Source organism: Melanostigma gelatinosum (genome assembly GCF_949748355.1).
Source record: "Melanostigma gelatinosum genome assembly, chromosome: 8".
Lineage (NCBI taxonomy): Eukaryota > Metazoa > Chordata > Actinopteri > Perciformes > Zoarcidae > Melanostigma > Melanostigma gelatinosum.
Genome location: NC_136641.1, coordinates 22131809 through 22146441, shown reverse-complemented (window position 1 = coordinate 22146441; position 14633 = coordinate 22131809). Strand labels below are relative to the sequence as shown.

The window sequence follows — 14633 nt, the reverse complement described above, 5'->3', positions numbered from 1 at the left end:
TAGACGGCTGTTGTCACTTTCTGTGTGGCTGGTAATCAACTAGTTCCGGTTCTGTTATTGAGTTTGTGAGTACTCCTTAAAGGAGTACTTCAACTTTTTGGTATTTGTACATATATATATCTATATTTGTATCTGTATTTGCTTTCATACTGGAATAAGATGATAAGTTTAACAACGCTCTGTCCGTTAAAACACAGAGCCGCAGCCGGTTAGCTTAGCGTAGCATAAATACTATAAAAAGGGGAAGCATCCGGCCTGGCTCTGTCCAAAGGTAAACATATTTTCCAAAACGTCAAACGATTCCTATAAGTTTTTTATTTCTTCTTTCAATAAAATCTGAATTTTCAGGGCGCCAACAAATTCCTAGCTTTGTACCAAACTGTGCCTTTAGTAATGATCTAAAAAAAAACTACAATTGAAGGTATCGATTTCCCTGATCACAAATTACTTCTCAATTACCTCTCCTGAGCCGATCTCATGTGTTTGTTGCGCAGCAAATGAGAATTTACACGCTGTCACCCCACCGGCCCAGCAGTCCAGCTGCTGCTGTCAATCCTACACTCTCCTTTGCCTGAAGCAACTGTCATCCCAAAAGATCCTGATGGCCAGGCCAGCTGGGTTTGGGGGGCTGAAAGAAGAATGTTAGCATGTCTCCCTGCTTGTGGGGTAGCTTAAATATCTTCCATGCAGTTCACAGGGTTTAATTTTAGACTCCACATGCGGCAGAGCCAAACGTTGCCCAGCTGAAGTCAAAGTCAGAGGCTTCTCAGTTTGCTCTATCCTGAGTCATAGATTGGACAGAAGTGATCCTACCTTTTGATATCAACAGAAGCAAGAAGTTAGGCAAACATGTCAAACAGTAATGACCCCGAGGATCTCAATGAAGAGGATATCGACGAGGATGAACTCCTTGCTATGCTTTCACCGGAGGAGCTTACGGAGCTCCAGAGAGAGATGGATGTTATTATTGCCCCAGATGAGAGGGTACCGGTGGGACAGAGACAAAGGGACCAGACGGAGAAGCCTCCGACTGGGTCGTTCGACCACCGATCCCTGGTTGGTTACCTCCACTGGGAGAAAGAGTCCAACCGTATGCTTGAGGAAGAAAGAGTGCCTGTTACTCTGCTGCCCAGTGAGGTAAGAGGTCAAACTCTCACATTTTTGGACACAGATCAATTTAGAATAATAATATTTATTTACAAACCATAACCCTTTACTAGTGGAATGTTACAGGCAGCATTTAAACAAAACATAATGTTTGGAAAAAGCACAATTCTAACCTTGGTCTGATGTTGTTGTTTTTTCATCAGAACACTTTGAGGGAGGAAACTGAGAAGAAACCCAAAGAAGAAGATGTGGAATATGAAATGATAGAGGAAGTCATTGAGGAAGAAGCTGTTAATGGTACAGATGGAGAGGAAATGACAGAGATTATTGAAGAGGTTGATGAGAGGGATGAAAAGGACAAAGGGATGGATGTGAAAGAGAAGGAAGGGTTAAAGTCACCTGTGAACACAGACAAACATGAAAATACTCACAAACATGTAGATTCTCCAGACACCAACACAGAAAATGTACCAGAAAATAATACAGGTGACAATCAGCCTGTTTCAGACACAAAGCAGAAGAGTGAGAGCGTAACTCCAAAACACAGCACATCACAAGTTGAAGAGAAAGAGGAAATTAAAACGACTGACTCTTCGCTTCCCAAAGAGGCCTCAGAGGAGCCGGAGACAAAGGAAACCAATGATAAGCTCCCGCAGAAAGAAGAGAGACAAATTAACAAGTTAAATATTCCAAAGCTGGCCTTCAATAATATAAAAATGACATCAAGACCCTCAGGAAATGAGACAAACTTGGAGTCGACACTGGACAAAATCCGCAACAACAACCCTTCTATCACTGAGGTCAACCTCAACAACATAGAAAACATTCCCAAAGAGATGCTGTTAGACTACGTCAACGCCTTGAAGAAGAACAAACATGTGAAAACCTTCAGCATAGCCAACACCGGCGTCGATGAAAACATAGCTTACAACCTGGCCAACATGTTACGAGAGAATCGCGGCATTACGACTTTGAATATTGAGTCCAACTTCGTAACCGGAAAGGGCATCGTGGCCATCATCCGCTGCCTCCAATTCAACGAGACCCTCACAGAGCTGCGTTTCCACAACCAGAGGCACATGTTGGGTCACCACTCAGAGATGGAGATCTCACGCCTGCTCAAGGCCAACAACACCCTCCTGAAGATGGGCTACCATTTCGAGCAGCCGGGGCCCAGGATGGTGGTGACCAACCTGTTAACCAGGAATCTGGACGGCCAGAGGCAGCTGAGGAAGGAGGAGCAGAGGCAGCAGCAGGTGAAGGAGCAGAGGGAGCTGATGCAGATGTACGAGCGCAGTCTAAACCTGCCTCCTGGTTTACTTGAGATGCTCGGCTACATACCGCCTCTGGAGGTCCTGCAGGAGCATGGGCTCGTCCCACCCTCGTCAGAACCGAGCACTGTACCGCAAACGCAACGGCAGACAGCGCGGCCAGAGCCAAAGAAGCAGCACAAACACAAGAGCACTCCTACGCAACCCAGTGCCGAACCGGCAAACGCATTGAGGGACGTCCAGCTGAAGAGGACTCCCAAGAAGCGCGACCCTTTTCTGGACCTGGACCCGAGGGATAACAGCCGACCAGAGAGGGCAAGTTTCCAACTGAGGAAGACTCCCAAAGTGAAGGATGTAGGCAATGGAGCATTGGCAGAGGAAAAAGCAAACCTGACTGACTTGATTAAGACTTTAAAGCCTGTCCCTCGCAGGCGATTGCCACCTAAGGTTGACGACACACCCCGCGATCAGCTCCTTGGTGCGATCAAAAAGAGCAGCGTGGCCTATCTCAAATCTGTGAGTATCCAAGAATTTGTACAGTGTGATCAATCAAGTTGGGATCCTGCGCTTACTAACATTTGACAAGTTCTGTTTTTTTATTGAAATAAAGGGTTACTATTGATGGTCTTGAAAGCTCTCAAATCACAAGAGCATGTATTGCATGTGAATGTATTAAATTATCTTACAGCTTATAAGGTGTTTTCTATAATACCGTTGCACCACTGCACTAGAAACCAAAGTCATCTTTTCCTTTCTCCTTTGTTGCTGCTTGCAGGTGCCGCTCCCTAAAGTCCTGGAATCAAGTGAAACGAGTCTCCTCTGAAGCTGCAGCTTCAGCTGTTTGTTCTCTTCACCAGACTGTATGTTTATTTTACACCTATTTTCTAATCAACTGTGCAAAATAAGACTGAACTACACTTTACTTTTGCATAAAAATAATATTGTCTGGTTGTTTAACTCTTGTGTTGTTCTCAAACTAAATGCTGTAGTCTTTAGGAAGTCGTAACAACAAAGGTATAAAAATTAAGAACACCCTAAATTCAATTGACATTAAAATGTTTAACCTCTTTCATCATTTGCTTTTGACATTCATATGTTTCTTGGAACATGGTGTGCTAAAAATAGATTTTTAGAGTAGGTTTGTTTGATTACATGCCAGATGATTTATTTTGGAACAAACCTGTTCCACATATTTGCATTTTGCTATCAAACAAATCTTTGCCTGGGGATTCTTTGTCGGTTTTTTGTTTTTATTATTAAAATGGAAAGCTAGTGCCAAACTTAATGGATCCCCAGGGAATCATTGCAGGTTCTCACAGTTGCTTTTAGCTATTTCTCTTTAAGGTGCAGATATGAAAATAGACAAATTACTTAAAGGGAGATGACTCTGAATCCTGAAAAATTAATAATTAGCGAATAATTAGTCGAACTGAATTGAACGGCCTGCACTATCCTGGAGGGGATATTCATTCGTTCACTATTCAGCCCCGTTATGAATTGCTTTTTCGTTTGTTTCAGGAGTAGCTTATGTTCACTACTTTGTTTTCAAAGAAAGATTTAACCCAAATAACACAAACACTTTATTATATAAATAATGAATGTCTATATGTTCACACAGAGACGGAATTGGGAAATGACTGCAACATAAATTAGGTAAATCTTTATTTGTTTTCTAGAGGACAGCCATGTTTTGCTTCCAGTTCTGTGATTCAATCATCACTTTTCAAGAATGAAAAAGTCACATAAAAAACAAAAATATATAATATAGCATCAATGTAACACACACTTTTTGAACTGCCATTTGTGAGGGTAGCATGCATAAACTGCAGTTAATGTGCAGGTGTAGCGAAGCAAACGGAAACAGATCTTCAGGAGTGACAGTAGAAAATGAACACTTAACATTACATATTCAGATTTGTTTTCTTACTAGAATAAGGGATTTGATCCCAACCGTGAATGGGAAAATACTAGCGTGATAATTTAATTTATTTAATTAATAATTGTTACTTATTGCCAAAATGATGTCGGCTACTTTGTATCCTGTAGCCCATTTTATACATGTCTGCATGCTATATTATGAAAATAAAGACATCAGAAATAACAAACGTGTACATATCCTGACATAACATATTCAAAAAAATAAAGCTGCACTCGCCATTGATTTTTAATATTGCATAGCTGTGATTAGAAGGAATACAGTCAGGCCAGCCTGTAAGGTCAGAAATATTTAAACTCCACAATTATTAGTCAGGCCGGGACACCATTTCTAGAACCAAACTGGTCTCAGATCAGTATACAGACGTGACGAGACGGCCGTTATTGCTGGTTAATAAGCCGGTAACAGTTCACTGGGTGTTGGGAAAATTAAACACGCTTGTTTTGAGGTAGCAAACTGAAAGGATCTGATTTATTCTTTTGAACAAACATAATTCGTATCTAATAACAGCTTTAGATATTGTGTTTTGACACTTTATTTTGCTAAAATAAATACTCGATTAGTTTTTTGAAAAAGAAAATTGACACAGGAATGACCTTTGGTAACTTTTAGTGCCCAACTGCCTTTTAACATCCACTCCACGCTGCGATTGTGCAAATCTTGCTAACATGTTTAACTATCTGTCAGTAAAGTCACACAAAAGTATGAGAGAACAAAGTAAACCGAATGGATAAAAGAACAGAAATGCAAACATCAGTAACTTTACATGTACAGAGGGGATAAAAACTCAACACATGGGAGTGGGCTGTGGACATTTTAAGTCATACAGTATGACACTGACTTCCCTTGGCACACGTTTGGATCGAGCCTCATTCCTTCAGCTTGCTTTCAAGAAAATCCCGAACCTTGTTCATTTTCTCCTCCTGCTGATCCAGGAGATCCATGATGACGCCCATGGGGGTCTTCTTCAGGCCGACACTCTGAATATTGTTCTCCAGTCTGTTCTTCATGTTGCGCAGTCTCAGAGAGGCGTGGATCAGAATCACTACAGGAAACACAACGGCAATGTATTTATACTATGTGGCGAAATGTGGGAAATAAGAAAAATTAAATGTGACACTGTTGCAACTCTGACATTAAAGCAGGTGTAAAGATCAGCACGTCTTTTATTTCCATGGCAGGCAGATACTGAATGCATGACATCAGACAGTGAATGTAGTCCTGTCTAAATCAACACCCCCTAGCAACCCGCCAACACAGGCAGCACTGGGCCGGCCTCCTGGGAGCCGATCAAGCCGCCTCATCTATCTGCCACGATGTTAAAACTGCTACAACGATCCAAACCATCAATTATCGAGACCACTCCGCTGACTGCCTGACCCAAAATGTAACCAAAACTATACCTCTGAACTACAGCATACCTCGCCCTGTAATGCTGATTGTATTTTGCATTCTGTGTCATGAGTGAACGCATGCAGTACTGTACATGCTGTTCTATCCCTAGAGTGAGTCAGAATGAGAGAGCGCTTGGAAAAAGCTTGTTCACCCACAGAGAAACCTCAGTTACGCATCCCTGTGTGACTCACTGTCCCCGATTACAGTTTATCATACCTTTGCCAACAAGTGTTTGCAATATAGTGTGGGGGATCACAAGTTAAAATTGTAATTAGATTAAACCAAGCACTAGATTAGCGTTATGTGATGTACGTGTCTATAGTATAGCAGGTCAAACCCATACAGGAGAGGTAATGGCAACAACAATGTCAAACTTGAATGTTCATTATTGCTGTTGGAAAAGCAGTTCAAAGTTATGTGACTAAAAGTCTGTCTTCATGTTTTTAAAGTTTCTGAAGTGCATTAATTTCACACTTGGTGGACAGTAAATGTAGCATAATATACGGCATATAGGAAGGGATCTCTAACACAGCCTTAATCTGACTGAATTCTTCATTCCCTTTTTTGAAAGTAAACAAGAAAACCCTGTGACTTACACAGCAATGGGAAGGTGATTCCAAAGATGAAGACCATGACACCGCCACACAGCGACAGCAGAAAGTAACTGGTGACCATGACCACAATGATGAACAGAGTGGGGTTCTTCATTTTGAAGTTCTTGACCATGGCCTGGTTCTCTCCTGCCCACACTGAAACCATGAAGACCAGAGACACCACAGCTCCTCCCAGAAACATGCCGAATGGGTTCAGGAACCTGCATGTTGGAAGATGAAAGTGGCCTTTTGTACATGTTCTCCAGTGAGTGAAGGCTTAGTATTAAATAGCACAACCTGGTGGTAATAACAACAACAACAGCCAGCATCCTGGTCAGCTTGTCTAAACCATAGGATGACTTACAGTAATAGACTTAGGTAAAGTTAGATAAATATTCACAAAAATGTATAAATCATATTTTTTCAAAATAACACTTGTAGTACACCAAATAGGAGCCCATTGGTGTGTGAAGTCATTTTTGGTTACATTACATTGCATGACAGTGAATATTGTTGTAGTAACGTTAAGTATTTTCGGCATTGCACTTTGTAGACGATCCCTGCGCACTCTTCTCGCAGCCAGCCGCTCATTGAGACCAATGCCGATTGTCCAGCTCGGAGAAGTCCGTAAGACGGCCCGTTTTAATTAAATTAAGGTTGTAGCTTGTTGTCTACCTCACTACGGTTACAGGGAGGTATTGTTTGTATTTTAGCAACGTTTCGTTAACGATTTACTGAACCGGGAAGTCCGAATCTGTCAATATCTTTCTAACTTTAGCTAAGCTCTGTGCCGTCATGTTAGGTGTGGACAAACAGGCATGCAGGCTAAGGAAACAGCCACATATGCTATAGCTTGCCTCCGTTAGCATGCTAGCTAGGACTCACCCTACAATGAGGAAGACCACCACAGCTGCGGCGAAATAATTCGTCTGGTAGTACAGCAAGTTGCTGATCACTCTGTTGTTCCACTTTGTTAAATCTCCGAACTCGGGTTTGGCGAACCGATCCACTCCGGGGTAGAAATCATCCCACGGCCTGAGGGGCGCGAGCTCCATCTTGGCTGCCATCGTCTTCTTCAATGTCTGGCGTAGCAACGCACGAACACAAACATATAGCCACACGCGCTGCGTAATATTTTGACAGGCCAGCTGATCGCACCGACTGAGCCCCGGAAGGAGAGGAGTCAAATTACAAGCTTCGTGCTCTCGCTCAAGATCTCGCGAGAGTTCGGATTCTCGAAGAAGTGTTTTTGCGAGTTTTACAGTTGCGTCCTAGAATGCGCAGCAGCACCTGTAAATACAAAAAGGTGCGTTTAGCATTATAACAACATCTAAAAGAGACAAATAGACAATGTACGTTTTTAAATAACAATGTAGACAGTAAAAGAAACCTCCACAGGGGTTATTGATATAATACAATATGATACAAATACTAATTCCCTCCATCTGTCTGTTGTCACCTGTCTGTCTATCTGACAATCTGACCCTCATCTACCTGGTGTACCTGGTTTTATGAGAAATGTGGCACTGTTTCTTCTATTTACATACAATCTGATATTCAGTGTGTCTTCTATACATTTACATATAATCTGATACGACACTTCCACCTTGCATGGCCAAAGGTTGGGTGAGGAGAAGATTGAGTAAAAATATATTACCCATGTATGGGCACTTGGCGCTGCTGGGTGCAGCTTTGACGCTCATGAAACACAGGAGACACAATCGGGGAAATGGGACCGTGAAAGTATGGCGGATGCCGAGGAGCCGTAAGTCCAAATGGATGACAAAATATGATTTTTAAACCGGTGCATTTGATCGCTAAGTCGGCATGCTTGAACCCTGTTTTACTCTCTTCTTCCAGGGAGAAGAAAATACGGCGAATAGAGGACGTGACCGAGAAGTTAGTGACGAATGCTAAATAAAGGTCTCTGACTGGCAGCAGGTTTGCGTTGCACTCTGAGCAGCGGCTGCTGGACCAGGAGAGACACGGAAATAAACATGAATTCAACAACCCAGTTAGCTATTTGTACAATTCATCCGTTTATACAGAGTTATCACACACAATGCAAAGACCCTGCACTGCACCAATCCTGCAGCCTCCATAGGAGACAAATGGCCAGCAGCACATTGCAGCTGTGTACATTAACACTTCCACACTAACGTGTCATACTGATCCTAAACAGGGTTTGAGGTTATGCTGTGTGTATCACATTTGAAAAGTGACAACCAAGTAAACTCAAATAAATCGGTAATGTATAAACTTCACCCATGATTGAGATGCACACTAATGTCCCACAGTGTCCAAAGAAAGAACAGAGGAACTACTTTCAGCTGAAAACACAAGAAAGTTTAATAGACAGTGGCATTACAAATTTGCATTTTGGTCTGTGATGAGGCGTGTTTGTGCAATTTGACGATGGTATGAACCACTAGACTACACACAGTATATTGATTCGTTATATTCTAGCTGCTAAACAAAACAGTATACTTTAAAGATGACTGTATAGCACATATTCTATACAGTTAGTATGAAGATTCTCTGGAAAGTCTGGTTTCCTGATGACACATTTGCTGCACTGCCATCAGTTAGTCACATCTTTTTTTGCCTTTGTATGAAAAAGTCATTTCTATTGTATGCTTACTGAGTACATGTCTATGATATGTGAGATGTTTAAATTAAGAGTGATTTTCCACTCACACCGTTTGTTTTGAAAATCTTTTAGAGGCTACAAGAAGAAAATATTACAGAACAGTCATACAACTAATCCTTTGTGTTGCTGAATGATTATTATTATGATTAATATTCCGAATGTTATTCCTACATAGCTAATCTTTTTTGTGGCCCCTTAAATCCATCTCTCAACCCCTTGTGGGGGTCCTGACTAACAGGTTGTGAAATCACTATGTTGTGTAATCTCAAGAGATTCGTAAAGATGCACCATTATCGCCAAAATAAGATCAAATCCAGGTGATGTTGACTCGTGACCAACTGAGAGTGTTTGCAGGTGGCTGGTTTACCATAAATCAGTGATTAATAGCAGTTTAGTTCCTGTAATTTACTAGAATGGATGCTTTTTCATCTGTGTTTACATATTTGTTCATCCCTATCAATGTCATTCACACAGCAAACATTTTCTTTCATTGCCTTCTTCACACAACTTTCCGGAAATGAAATATGCTTATAATATGGGATACATGGCATTGATAGAGGGGTAAGCAGGGAGACATGTACTAATGTAAGTCATGGTCCTGGTTCAGTACATCATGGTGTGTTTTCTTTCCAGAATGGCTGTAGATGGTGGACACAGGGACGGTGGTTGCGACTGGGATGGCCGGTGGAATCATGTGACGAAGTTTCTGGAGAGACCTGGCCCGTTCACCCATCCTGACTTTGAGCCAAGCACTGAGGTAACAGTCAGAAACACTGTAATGGAAACGGAGAGCGTTCTTCTCGTGCGTTAAACTGAAACGGTCTAGTGCGATCGAGCTCGCAGCTTCACGCTGTCCTGTGATAGTGATATTTCAAATCACAGTGCGTTCTTATTCTTTTAACAATGTGTTTCTTTCTTTATGTGTTTCAGTCGCTACAGTTCTTGTTGGAGACGTGCAAGATTCTGGTCATTGGAGCAGGAGGGCTTGGATGTGAACTCCTCAAAAATCTGGTAGGAAATAGCGTATATCTGTGTTTAATTCATGTACCACTGAAGTATAAGCTGAGCAAACACAAACTCTATTTCGATGAGTTCTCACACAGGCTTGTTGTGCTTTAGGCCCTGTCTGGGTTTCGCCTCGTTCATGTGGTTGACATGGACACCATTGATTTGTCAAACCTCAACAGGCAGTTTCTGTTCAGGTAGGTTTCACCTCTATGTTATTCTCCTCCTCGTAGTTTTCACAGTACCGGTGGTTTAAAATTTGAGAAATAAAAAAAAAACAACGTTCTTATCATATTCCCGTTGATTATTTACGTAACGCTTATCAAAGAACATCGTGTGATGTAACAGTCTGTTCCAGTGCGATCAAATCAGATTACATTCAGCATCTCTTATGTCCCTCATGTATTAACTGCTGTATGCATTCATTCAGGCCCAAAGACGTTGGGCGACCAAAGGCAGAAGTGGCTGCCAACTTCATCAATAGTCGCATCCCGGGATGTAAAGTTGTCCCGTATCCTTTGCAGCAACAGTTTTTACAGCTGAAAAGTTTTAGTTTGCAGTGTAAAAAAAAACATCTTGACCGTGATTTATTTTCCTCATTAATAACACGCAGTCACTTTAAAAAGATCCAGCACTTTGATGAGTCTTTCTACAGGCGTAAGTGTTCCTCTTACAAGATCCATGCACCAGCGGAGCTTACCAAGTAAACACCTCACAGGTTTCAAATGCTCATCTCTTTGCAGAGTTCCACATCATCGTCTGCGGACTGGACTCCATCATTGCCAGACGCTGGATGAACGGGATGCTGGTAGGAGACAGAGATTTGAGTGTTGTGTTCGCTTTGGTATACCTGTGCATAGTAGGAGGGTATGAGTTATGATTGCCGTTGCCTTCTCTAGATATCCCTCCTGAGCTATGAAGACGGAGTCCTGGACCCCAGCTCCATCATCCCTCTCATTGATGGAGGAACAGAGGGCTTTAAAGGAAACGCTCGTGTCATTCTCCCCGGCATGACGGCATGCATCGACTGCACATTGGAGCTGTACCCGCCACAGGTCACTTTTCAACCGCAATTTATCTTCTTGTTTCACTTCAAAGATTCATATGAATACAGTAAAGATCAGTTCTTATGTTATTAAAGTATGAATAGTAGTTAATCGACCTATTAACTTTTTGCAAAAGCTTTTACGTCTGCTGATCCGCTTGTCTTTTGGGTGGGAGAAAGAAATCTGTGGTGCTCAGAAGCGGCTGTTTCACATTTCCATCTGCAGCAACAGCTGTTTGGGTCATAAACATAAGCAGTGATTAGCTACCAGACCGGGCAGAAAACGAACCGGCAACAGAACATTTAGGGGAAAACGTGTTGAATACAGTGAAGTGCAAAAGCAGCACAGCGCTGACTTTATTTTTACATCACGGAGTTTGCCGAAACACATAAAAAGAAATTAAATGAAGTACACGTTTCATTGACAAACCTTTTCATGAAGTGCTTCAAGCTTTTATTTTATAGTTTTGACATGTATATCTGCATGCTTGACCCTAATTTTGCTCTCCACAGATTAATTTCCCCATGTGCACCATTGCCTCAATGCCTAGGCTACCAGAACACTGCGTTGAATATGCCAGAATCTTACAGTGGCCCAAAGAAAAAACATTTGGAGGTGAGCTAAATTACCGTAACACATCTGACCACACTACTCAACCTTCTGCCTGTGTACATTATTACGGTAAAGGACAACCACAAATGTCTTTTTCTCAACTAGAAACCAGCTTAGATGGAGACAATCCGGAGCACATCCAGTGGGTGTTTGACCGAGCCCAAGAAAGAGCTGCAGAGTTCAACATTACAGGAGTGACATACCGACTCACTCAAGGTGAACTTGCGAATTAACAGGCAATCATTTATTCAACACCAATGTAGTATGTCAATTAGTTTTGTTTTCCGATAACTTTTTCATCAGCTCTGGTGTTCACAAGTATCTATAAATGTGTGCTGGGATGAAACCGGTGAACTGTTGTTGTTTTTTTGCCGCAGGAGTTGTGAAGAGGATCATTCCTGCCGTGGCATCAACTAACGCTGTTATTGCTGGTATGACACTCCCATGTTTTTGAGGCAGTAGCTGTAGCTGTTCAGAGATGTTGACAAGAATGGAAGTATTTAAAACATTTCAGTTACATCTTTGCGGAAATGTCAAAAGCAGTAGCTTTTATTTGCTGACTGTTTTATGTCATTGATTTAAAAGGGCAGTTGCTGTTTGGTAGAGGAGTTTATTATACATGGTACTTAAACAGTTGTACAATTCACTGAATTCGATTTTACCGGGGCGGCAGGCAAAGAGGGGGTCGAGGCGTGCCGACCCCTGGCATCGCTGACTGGCTCCAGGGATGTTGAATGTCACCTCTCTGGCGGGGAATGAACCGGAGCTGGTGCCGAGTTGGAGTGGTACCAACTAGATGGGAAAATGGTGGATTCGGGCATCTGACCAGCTTGCCTCCTGGATGCCTTTTTTTTTTTTTTTTTTAAAGGATTGCCGGGCACGTCAAACTGGTTAGAGTCCCCTGGGTAGACCCAGAACACACTGGAGGAATTATATATCTCATCTGGCCTGGGAACGCCTTTGGGTTCCCCAGGAAGAGCTGGAAAGCGTTGCTGGGGAGAGGGACGTCTGGAATCCCCTACTGAGCCTGCTGCCACCGCAACCTGGCCAAAGATAAGAAGTAGCAAATGAATGAATGGATGGATGGATGGACGGACGTAACTGGACTTAATTGTGTCTTTGTTCTCCATAGCTGCCTGTGCCACTGAAGTTTTTAAAATTGCAACAAGGTTAGGAGCAAATGACAAGTCTTAATTCCTCATCTAAATTGATTCGTGAAATGAACATTACTTAGCATCCAATTTTTATTTTGCAGTGCGTATATTCCTTTAAACAATTACCTGGTCTTCAATGACGTGGATGGACTGTACACCTACACTTTTGAAGCTGAACGAAAGGTTTGTTAAGCCCGAGTTGTTTTTAACCGTAACCGTCCTGTCAGCAGTGAAATGTACATTTCTCCATACAGAGAATAACCACTTTACATCATCTTTGATCGGCAGGAAAATTGTTCGGCTTGCAGCCAGGTGCCTCAGGATCTCCAGTTCCCTTCTTCTGCCAAACTGCAGGAGGTTTTAGAGTACCTTACAGAGAACGCCGCTCTGTGAGCATTCAGAAAGCAACATTTTGTAACGCGTCTTCTGCAAATATAATGACTGTTAAAATTGTGCATGAATGGTTTTTTTCAGACAAATGAAATCCCCGGCTATCACCACAACTCTGGAAGGGAAGAATAAGACGCTGTATTTGCAGGTAATATACAAAAGCCTATTTCGTATTTGAATGCTGCACGGTGTTTGTTCACCCACATTTCACAATACGATGAAACTACGATGACATTTTTATTCAAGTCTGTTAAGTCCATCGAGGAGCGAACAAGGCCAAACCTCTGCAAGACTTTGAAAGGTAAGAAGAAGCACGACTCCAATCATTCTCAGTCTGTCCAGTGACCTGAAGCCGCTGACTTTCATGATAACATCATATTTAATGTGTTTTTTTCCCCCCTGATGCAGAGCTGGGCTTGTCGGATGGACAGGAACTGGCTGTGGCCGACGTCACCACGCCTCAGACGGTTCTCTTCAAGCTCAATTTCACCACCTGAACATTCGTTACGAAACTGAGGTCAGAATGCATCTGAATGCAAACTGATGTTACTGGGATGCTGCAGTAGCACTTTTGATATGATAATGTAAATAAGATGATTGGACTGGTTGTCATATGAATATAAAATTCTTTAACCACGTTTTGTTTTTTATTGGTAACTGTTACTTCTCGATTTATTTCTCTGTTTTGACTTCCATCATAGCTGTATCCAATGTCAATCAAATGAGAGGAATGATGTGCACTATGCTCTAATCAAGTTTTATTATCATGGTTGTAAAAAAAAAAGTCTCTTTAAAAGATTTTTTTGTCATCTGTTTTTAATTAGAAGCAACTGGGCCGCTTAAATGTTCATCTTTAAGAACTTAAAATGTATTAAAAGCAGCTGCATTACACCCACAGCACATACATTGTTTTTAAAACATTGGTTCCTTGAAAGGAAATGTATTATTAAGATTAGAATAACAGATGGATGTTTTATTTGTTGAAATAAAAAATGTTTTGTGTCACAGACTGGGGAAGTAGTCTCAATCCTCTACCTCTTGGTTAATAAACTAATTTCCCAAATTGTCAAACTTTTTCTTGAATATGGATCGCTGAGTGAGATCTAATTGAATAGTTATGCCCCATGCGTCTTTATTGGCTTGCAAATGAAGCAAACAAACAAGTGTGACATCTCACCGTTGCTGTTTGGCGAAGTGACGTCATAATAAATAAAGCTTCTTTATATATAGCTTCTTAGGGCGCTGATGAAAGTGGCCGCATATTGTCCGCGGGACAGATGGTTTCTGTCTTGATTAAGTTTTAATTATCCTTACGGGAAAAGCTGGCGGGGCTTTGCGCGTAAGGAGTGTTGCGTTCACAGAACAACATACTTCTCTCACATCGCATCCTGCCTGGAAGGTATCGTGTCTGCAGGCAGAGCAGCTGAAGTGTGAAAGTGCAGGTTGTCACTGAGCTGACGTGTTGACTGTTACT

General features: G+C 41.9%; 3 protein-coding genes across 4 annotated transcripts; 2 read left to right on the top strand and 1 right to left on the bottom strand.

Moving 5' to 3' along the window:
• Positions 1 to 709: 709 nt before the first annotated feature.
• Positions 710 to 3450, top strand: lmod3 (leiomodin 3 (fetal)). The gene is made up of 3 exons (XM_079274107.1): positions 710 to 1137; positions 1311 to 2894; positions 3154 to 3450. Exons 1-3 carry the CDS (start codon positions 850 to 852, stop codon positions 3199 to 3201), a joined length of 1920 nt encoding a protein of 639 aa, XP_079130233.1. The 5' UTR covers positions 710 to 849; the 3' UTR covers positions 3202 to 3450.
• Positions 3451 to 3559: 109 nt separating this feature from the next.
• On the bottom strand, positions 3560 to 7452 carry LOC306781310 (PRA1 family protein 3-like). The gene is made up of 3 exons (XM_079274108.1): positions 7188 to 7452; positions 6306 to 6523; positions 3560 to 5359 (listed from the first exon to the last, which is right to left on the bottom strand). Exons 1-3 carry the CDS (start codon positions 7367 to 7369, stop codon positions 5184 to 5186), a joined length of 576 nt encoding a protein of 191 aa, XP_079130234.1. The 5' UTR covers positions 7370 to 7452; the 3' UTR covers positions 3560 to 5183.
• A 578-nt stretch (positions 7453 to 8030) lies between these two features.
• On the top strand, positions 8031 to 14212 carry LOC306781571 (NEDD8-activating enzyme E1 catalytic subunit-like). 2 transcript variants are annotated; one of them, XM_079274472.1, is made up of 18 exons: positions 8031 to 8067; positions 8163 to 8201; positions 9586 to 9709; positions 9883 to 9963; positions 10072 to 10154; positions 10388 to 10468; positions 10571 to 10614; positions 10701 to 10765; positions 10857 to 11012; positions 11516 to 11618; positions 11721 to 11831; positions 11993 to 12046; positions 12748 to 12784; positions 12871 to 12952; positions 13058 to 13158; positions 13244 to 13307; positions 13406 to 13460; positions 13568 to 14212. In XM_079274472.1, the coding sequence occupies exons 1-18, from the start codon at positions 8048 to 8050 to the stop codon at positions 13654 to 13656; spliced, it is 1389 nt and encodes a 462-aa protein (XP_079130598.1). In that variant the 5' UTR covers positions 8031 to 8047; the 3' UTR covers positions 13657 to 14212. The 2 variants fall into 2 exon arrangements, with proteins under 2 accessions (XP_079130598.1, XP_079130599.1); XM_079274473.1 differs by having other exon boundaries at positions 8034 to 8067; positions 8163 to 8225.
• Positions 14213 to 14633: the final 421 nt, after the last annotated feature.

What these genes read in the sequence shown, in the direction of transcription:
- lmod3 (XM_079274107.1), top strand. Translation starts at nt 850, where the DNA reads ATGTCAAACAGTAATGACCCCGAGGATCTCAATGAAGAGGATATCGAC. An exon ending in TTACTCTGCTGCCCAGTGAG is followed by an intron (nt 1,138 to 1,310) that starts GTAAGAGGTCAA and finishes TTTTTTCATCAG; the next exon opens with AACACTTTGAGGGAGGAAAC. An exon ending in GCGTGGCCTATCTCAAATCT is followed by an intron (nt 2,895 to 3,153) that starts GTGAGTATCCAA and finishes TGCTGCTTGCAG; the next exon opens with GTGCCGCTCCCTAAAGTCCT.
- LOC306781310 (XM_079274108.1), bottom strand. Translation starts at nt 7,369, where the DNA reads ATGGCAGCCAAGATGGAGCTCGCGCCCCTCAGGCCGTGGGATGATTTC. An exon ending in GTGGTCTTCCTCATTGTAGG is followed by an intron (nt 6,524 to 7,187) that starts GTGAGTCCTAGC and finishes TCCAACATGCAG; the next exon opens with GTTCCTGAACCCATTCGGCA. An exon ending in AATCACCTTCCCATTGCTGT is followed by an intron (nt 5,360 to 6,305) that starts GTAAGTCACAGG and finishes TGTTTCCTGTAG; the next exon opens with TGATTCTGATCCACGCCTCT.
- LOC306781571 (XM_079274472.1), top strand. Translation starts at nt 8,048, where the DNA reads ATGGCGGATGCCGAGGAGCC. An exon ending in TGGAGCTGTACCCGCCACAG is followed by an intron (nt 11,013 to 11,515) that starts GTCACTTTTCAA and finishes TGCTCTCCACAG; the next exon opens with ATTAATTTCCCCATGTGCAC. An exon ending in CAAAGAAAAAACATTTGGAG is followed by an intron (nt 11,619 to 11,720) that starts GTGAGCTAAATT and finishes TTTCTCAACTAG; the next exon opens with AAACCAGCTTAGATGGAGAC.